Source organism: Hippoglossus stenolepis, chromosome 16 (genome assembly GCF_022539355.2).
Source record: "Hippoglossus stenolepis isolate QCI-W04-F060 chromosome 16, HSTE1.2, whole genome shotgun sequence".
In the NCBI taxonomy this organism is placed as follows: Eukaryota; Metazoa; Chordata; class Actinopteri; order Pleuronectiformes; family Pleuronectidae; genus Hippoglossus; species Hippoglossus stenolepis.
Genome location: NC_061498.1, coordinates 450,835 through 458,978, shown reverse-complemented (window position 1 = coordinate 458,978; position 8,144 = coordinate 450,835). Strand labels below are relative to the sequence as shown.

General features: G+C 43.1%; 1 protein-coding gene across 1 annotated transcript; it reads left to right on the top strand.

Annotated features, from left to right (window-relative positions):
* The first annotated feature begins 2,309 nt into the window (after window positions 1–2,309).
* Window positions 2,310–7,127, top strand: LOC118123282 (keratin, type I cytoskeletal 13). The gene is made up of 8 exons (XM_035180607.2): window positions 2,310–2,807; window positions 3,452–3,534; window positions 4,024–4,180; window positions 4,590–4,751; window positions 4,842–4,967; window positions 5,649–5,723; window positions 5,811–5,956; window positions 6,906–7,127. Exons 1-8 carry the CDS (start codon window positions 2,310–2,312, stop codon window positions 6,973–6,975), a joined length of 1,317 nt encoding a protein of 438 aa, XP_035036498.1. The 3' UTR covers window positions 6,976–7,127.
* The last annotated feature ends 1,017 nt before the right edge of the window (window positions 7,128–8,144 follow it).

Here is an 8,144-nt window from a genome sequence, read left to right as displayed (position 1 = left end):
GTCAGAGGTTCAGATCTGTCGCCCGTTGGCTTCTGTCGTGACTCGGAGAGAAAACGAAATGTTAAACCTCATTGTTGGTGTTGATTGACAGATGGTTTATACTTAAGCTTCATTCAGGGTGTCGACCCGAGAACAGCCTGAAGTCAGAAGGGATGAAATTCTGTCGTTGGTGAGTAATCCAACCCATTAGCAAGGCACTGAACTCAGTGTGACCCCGACTGTAACTGTATCACTGATCACTATTAAACTCGCTGGATAAAATGTTTCCAGCACTTTGGTCCAAACTGAAATATCTTGATCCCAGAGGTTCGGAATCAGACTTTTTCTCTGGTTCTAGTGTGAAATTGACTCCTGAGATTTTCAACAACTATCGGACGGACAAGTCATGTTTTTGGTGTCGACTTGGGATCTTGATTAAGGACTTAACTTGTGACTTGTTGAACTTGACACGACAGCTGACTGGTGCATTATGTCAGTATAATAAAAGGACCGAGCACAACAGAACAACCACAGGGGGGCAGTACTCAGTGGTGGTTCTAGCTTGTATGTTGCTCTGGGCCAAATCTAACTTTTAAGATACATTCCAGATGACAGGTGAACATCTGTCCTGTTACCTCGAAATTCTCAACCAGTAAAAGTCGGTTTGATATTCACTCTGTGATGTTTTTCCATTTACTCATCTTTGGTTCCTCTGACGACGTCCACACGAATACTGAGCTAGCTCCTTCTTGTAGTTCGCTGCTAACTCCAGCTCTGGTAGTTGGTGTGTCGTACGCTGTGAAGCATGTTGCAAACAATACAGCAGAGTTACGACATCCCATAATCCATTGAGAATGATCCTTTCCAACCACTTCCTGCTTCTTCTTGAATTGAACCTTGTTGTCAATATAGTGTTGTGATTTATAGTAGTTTGTATCTTGTGTTTGTATATAGTATTTTAATATGATAATATAGTGTAGTTCCACTGAACCATCCCATAGGATGTGATGAGCATTTCCATGGTAACAGTGAGCTCCACCTACACCTGAGGATTGTGGGTAGTGTAGTAAATAAAATAAGTTTTTCTTAAAACATTATAATTTGGACTTGTGGCTTCTACAGGAGAATCTAATGTTTCACAGTCACTTTGTGGTGAGTCTACAGTGGATGGTAAAAATATTATGGCTGATAATCAAAATGTCAATTCAGAAAATAAACGATGGGATTTTTATTTCCGTTGTTTAGCAACAGCAATGAGTGAAAAAAGTGACACAGAGTTTTCTTCGGATTAAACGTCGCGGACAGATTTACCAGTTGAACCCTGAACTCCAACTTTCTGGTTTGTCACTGAAACAAAGTGACGGGATTCTGGAGCCGAGCTTCAGTCGACAGTTTGAATCTTTTCAGAAGCAGCAGAGTTGGAGCGTAGCCTTTGGCTGCAGGTGTAAAAGTCCATATAGAAGCTATTAATATACACATACCTGCACACACATGCACAGACATGAGCCGACCAATCACTGCCAGAGTTCAGGGTGAAGTGCTGTTTAGCTTCAGGGTTGAAGCTTCAACATGTGGCCGCAGATCACAGCCATCAATCAGACCCACGTTCACTCTTCAGCTCTACAGATGAAACCCCAACGTCACAGACTCATCCGTAAATCTGCTGAGAAGAAGAAACACTCTTCATCTAACCTTCAATCTTATTTCACTTTGTAAACCACGATACACAAAACCCCTATACACAAAACTCCGATACACAAAACCCCGATACACAAAACCCGATACACAAACCCCGATACACAAAACCCCGATACACAAAACCACGATACACAAAACCCAGATACACAAAACCCAGATACACAAAACTCCGATACACAAAACCCCGATACACAAAACCCCGATACACAAAACCCCGATACACAAAACCACGATACACAAAACCCCGATACACAAAACCACGATACACAAAACCACGATACACAAAACCACGATACACAAAACCACGATACACAAAACCCCGATACACAAAACCACGATACACAAAACCACGATACACAAAACTCCTATACACAAAACCACGATACACAAAACCCAGATACACAAAACCCCAATACACAAAACCACGATGCTACAGGTTTGGTGAAACGTTTTCTGAGCAGATGTTCCTCAGATTTTAAAAAGTGATTGATTGAATGAAACCCCTGGAGCCACATTCCACCTGTGGGTGGGTGTCTCTTTGACTCTGCCCCTCACCTGAGCAGCAGCTTTAAAAAGGAGCGACTCCTCTCACTAACTCCAGAAGACAGACCACTCCTATCTCCTTCTTCGTCATGGCAACTGTATTCTCCTTCACCGGCGGCAGCATGTTGGGGCGATCGTCCCTCGGAGGAGGCCTGAGCTCGTTCAGCATGGCGGGCGGAGCCGGAGGCTCTGATGTTAGAGTCTCTCAGGCCAGCAGGAGCTTCTCTGCAGGCGGCAGCAGCTTCGGCATCAGAGGTGGAGCAGGTGCAGGTGCAGGTGCAGGGGCAGGTTTCGGCGGCGGTGCAGGTTTCGGAGCTGGTGCAGGTTTCGGCGGTGGTGCAGGTTTCGGCGGTGGTGCAGGTTTTGGTGGTGGTGCAGGGGCAAATGAAAGCCTCATCGGCAACGAGAAGTTCACCATGCGGAACCTGAACGACCGGCTGGCCACCTACCTGGCCAAGGTGGCGGCGCTGGAGAAGGCCAACGCCGAGCTGGAGCTGAAGATCAGACAGTTCGTGGAGAGCAAGGTGGGACCGTCCACCAGAGACTACAGCGCCTTCTTCATCACCATCGCTGAGCTGCAGGGCAAGGTGAGGAAGAGGGGCATTCTGGGAAATAAAATCATCCTTTATTAGTCCCACAATCGAGAAATTAGCAGTATTACAGCAGCAAGAGTCAAAAGGCTTCAGTTAGTAATAAGCAAGATGCAAAACTTAAGTGTGAGGAATATATAAAATACACAAAAAATATGAATGGAATTAAATGTATAGTGTTAAAACAGGAAAAAGTTCACTGTGGTAATTTCAGCTGTTGATCTTCAATCCACTTTTTATTTTCTCTAAAAATACAATAAAGACAAAGTTAAATTACAGAAAACTAAAACTGCCAAAGCAGTTTTTTATCTAACTCATATTATTACATTGAGAAAACCTAAAATCGAATGAAATGTCAGAACTGAGCTTCTCCAGGTCGACTCCAGGTGAGTTTAACGTCTCGGCTGCTTTTTATGATTCCAACTGAAACTGAAGAAGCTTCGTGTTCAGTGTTGAATATGAATCAGAAGTGATAACACATTCCTGAACGATCATTTTGTATATGAAGACAATAAACCAGCTGTTTTTACACGTATGTAACAGGAAGGTGTACAGATGTTCACACGTGTGTTTTTATAACATTGTTTGTTTTTTCTCTGATTCGGTGAAAAGGTATTTTATTGGTATTTGTGTGTTTTCAGATCCAGGACGCCATCATGACCAAAGGATCCATCCTGTTGAGCGTCGACAACGCCCAACTCGCTCATGGCGACTTCAGAGTCAAGTGAGGAGCAACTTCACCTTTTCTTTGGTTTCATTCTCTTTTCTCTGTAATTTGCCTTTTTGCTCTCTTGTATCGTCTTTTTCCTTCTTTGTTAAATAATTTTTTTATTTAAAATGTAATTTGACTTGACTCGAGAAAGTCTCTGCACAGTCGAATATTAAAATATGAATAAAATCCTTGTTGACAGATTAGTGGTGAAGTATCACCTGAGCTCTGCAGCCTCAGCGCACTCTGCTGGCTGCTGAGGGAACAGCAGCAGGTGGATGACAGCTCAGATCAGAGGGGATGAAATGACTCATGGGAATAGTTATGAATATACATAATAATACGTTGAACTATATATATTCAAATAATTGTTGGGTAATTAATATAATATCCTCTCAAATTTGACTAGACTGTTTTTTCACAGGTTTCATAGTTTCAAATCTTTTTGAATATAATCTGAACCAAAAACATCAATAATATTAATAATAACCGGTTTTCCTGCAGGTTTGAGAACGAGCTGTCCATGCGTCAGTCGGTGGAGGCCGACATCGCCGGGCTGAAGATGCTGCTCGGGGACCTGGGTGTGGCCAAGATGGACCTGAGCATGCAGATTGACAGCCTGAAGGAGGAGCTGGTGTCCATGAAGAAGAACCACGAGGAGGTGAGCACGCCTACTTCAGCTTCATCACTGATGAATCTTTTCCTGATCAGCTTTAGATTAGGTGACATCATTAGTCATGTTGAAGAGACTGCGAGATCGTAACAATCTTCTGATATTCACCATCTGAAATGACACCAAGACTAAAACTGAAACCTGATACTGCATCGTAACATTTGTAGACATTTCTTGAAAATGTGTTTTAGACGATATTTTTGATCAAATTTGACCATTAAAAGTCAACGTTCATCACCTGGAAAACCCTTCACCATCCCTAAAACCAAGGGTAACCCTCAAACAGCCCTTTGACTTTGTGAGGACCAAACTAAATGTCCTCACAATGTTGGTATTGAACCAAAATAACTACAGAAAGACGAGCACACACACACTTACCTTCTTCGCGCTCCTGCAGGACCTGATGTCAATGCGGACTCAGATGAGCGGCCAGGTGAGCGTGGAGGTGGACGCCGCTCCTCAGGAGGACCTGACCAAGGTCATGGAGGAGATCAGAGAGCACTACGAAGCCGTCGCCGCCAAGAGCCGTAAAGACCTGGATTCGTGGTTCCAGGCCAAGGTGAGGAGGAGGGAAACTGTCAGTTAAAGAGGAACATGAACAAACCTGCACGTTTTCACTCGTCTGTTTGGTTCTTCCTCCTCGTCCCAGTCGGAGGTTCTCAGTAATGAGGTGGCGACCACCGAGGTAACGCTGAAGTCAACGACGTCGGAGGTGAAGGAAGTGAAGAGTCAGCTTCAGGCTCTGGAGATCGAGCTCCAGTCGCAGCTCAGCATGGTGAGACCAGTGTGAACACAACCATTAAAACATGAGATTAGTTCTTTTTTATTGTTTACATCAGAAAATCCTGCTCTCTGATTGGACATAAACCAGTGGGTGGTCATATTGAAAGAAGTTTGTCAGAGTCAGAAGTCCTCTGCTTTGATGGAACACTTCAAAAATCCAATTTAGTTCACAGACCAGAACTTGAGTTTTGCTGTGATTTAATTGTATTAAACTTTTGAATAAAACGGTATTTCATTCGATATCGTAGAGAAACGAAGCCAAACCGACTGATCCTGTGCCCTAAAGGTAGATGAAGAACAAAATGGGACCCAGGATCGATCTCTGAGGAACACCACATTGTTTTTAACTCAGAGCTTGATGAGTTTTATCCTCATTGAGTCGACCAACTGATATTACGCTTTTTGGGTTAAAAAGCTGATTTTGTTTTAATTTTATAGTAAAATTATTAAACAAATGCAACAGGACATCAGATCAATGAGAGGAGTCGTCAAGAGATTCATGTGAAAGGAGGAAACACTCAGGTTTTAGGTGAATTACTGAACTGTGGGAAAAATAAGTTCTTTATCAACTACTCAACTACAACAGAACAAGAACCTATTAACTATACTGTTGCTTATGTCTTACATCTGGATTTCCAGCGCTCCGTCCTCTAACATGTCCGTCTCCCTGCAGAAAGCATCTTTTGAAACCACACTGGCCGAAATCCAGGCTCGCTACGGCATGCAGATGAACGGATACCAGATGCAGGTGAATAGTTGTAGACGGTCGGGGTCGATAATAAAGTGACTCAGCTCCGTTGAGGCATCAGCACTGACACTGAGTTTACCTGTGCAGGTGAGCATGTTGGAGGAGCAGCTGGTGCAGCTGAATGCCGACATGGGGAGACAGTCCCAGGAGTACCAGGTGCTGCTGGACATCAAGACCAGACTGGAGATGGAGATCGCCGAGTACAGGAGGCTGCTGGACGGAGAGGGACTCGGGTAAGAGGAGATTCACACCTTCAGTCCAACATGGCCGGTACTTATATTAAAGAGAAAAAAGAAAGAAAAAGAAGCAGCGGGGGGGCGACTCCTCTGGTAGTTTCTATAGAAGTCTATAGAAAGTGACTTCTCACTTTATAACGTCAGGAAACATTCAGGAGTTTCTGTCTCAGTCTCTAGTTTCAAGTCTTCTTCAAACAGCTGATGTTCATTTAGTGAATTATGATCATTTAGAGTCAAACAGACCATAAAGCACCGGATGTGTTGGGGGGGGCGGATACCAGTGTGATTGACAACTAGTACCGTCCAATGGGTGCAGGTGGCAGGTGGGCGTGTCCTTCTTCATCGTCAGACTGACGTTAGTAACGCTTCGTTATTTCTGCTGCTTCCTTTTTAACCATGTGGTCACGTCACTGTACCTGAATGACCAGCAGGTGTCAGCGTTCTCATATCATATTGATATGAAACAGCTTCATTTGGTTGCCATGGTAATATCATGATGCATCACTAGCAGCATCAGCACCTTCAGGCGCAGTACTCTACAGTACTCTACAGTACTCCACACTAGTTCAAATGCACCAGATGAACGTCCTCGTGGTTCAAACATATCGTCAGAGGTGCAGACTGAAGCTGCTTCCTCGTCTTCTATTGTTTAATTCTGGCTCTACTTCCTGTGATTGGTCCAAAAGTCCAAACAAGTGTTTTCACTGCAAACGGACAGAACCATGGTTCAGTTTGATCCAGACCCAGAACACCTCTTCTGGTCCGAGGAACCTTTCACACCTGATGTTTAGAAACACACACATGAAGCCTCCTCCAGAGTGACACAGGTGATCAGAAGGAACCGTGTCAGTGAAGCTGAGAATAAAAACATCCTGGATTTGTTGAAGTCGACTGAAATGTTCAGGCCTCACAACTAAAACCGGTTTCTCATGTTTTGGTGTCTTAGACCCGCCGGCCTGTCGTCTTCCAGCGTAACCACAAAGGTCATCACAAAGGTCATCGAGGAGACCATCTGAGGCCGGCCGCACGTCTGACCTGGAGCGGAGTCACATCCCATCAGCCACCTGACGAGGAGCGGTTCTCACTTGTTTCCTGCTGAATTTCACACCAGTCACAGAATGAATATAACTTCATTGTTTGGTTAGAGGTCAACGTCACCACCAACAGCTTCTGTCTGAATAAATCTCGACTAAACTCAAAGTGTGTTTGAATGTTTCTGAAGAGAGCGGAGCTGAAAACCTCAGCAACACAAACATCAGGATACAAACTAGAACCTGACGAACACGTGAAAAACATCTCATCTCCACGTTTGGTGCAAATTAGTTCAAATGAACAAACACAAACTAAATCAGACGAACACATAAGTTCAACATACTTGTTCCTGAAGCTTTCAGCCACATCCCAACTCACACCAACACGCCTTCTCTAAACACAGGAGGAGCTGGAGGAGCTGGAGGAGCTGGAGGAGCGTCAGTGTTTTCTGTGCAGGAGTGGAGCTCACTTTGTTTTTGAACTCATACACTCACAAAAAAACATTTTAAACACACTCAGGGAAAAAAGGGTTAGGGTTCCCGAACTCACCACCATAAAGTTCTCCTAGTGTTCAGTGAGAGCTACTACACCCATAGAGTGGACCCAGTTTCCCACAATGCAATGTGAAAACGTGTGTATAACCGATGGTTATGAACAAAGCCAGATACCTATTACCTGCCATCACTGAATGAAAGTAACATGTGGGACAGACGAGGAGAAACTTGTGACGTGTCAGAACATTTGTTGAACTTTGACCCCAAACTCAAAAACATGGTTAAGAAAAGAAAATTCAGCTAAAGCAAAAAATCCTTAATAAAATAAATAAGTTAGAGATGGAAACAAAAAATGTAAAACCTCAAAATTAATAACAATCGGTTTATACAAGAATCTCTTCATTGCGTAATAATGAGTATTTAAACCTTCGTTATGTCGCAGAACCTAGTTTCCTGTTACAATGTTTATATATATATATATATATATATATATATATATATATATATATATATATATATATCCTTCCTGCACAGAATCATGTGGTTATGAAAATGTCACATGATTCATAACCAAATGAACAGAATCAGTTTGAATATGAAGAAACAAAACAAATAAACAAAGTTCCATTAGTTTCTTTAATAATTCTCTTTCCAGTACA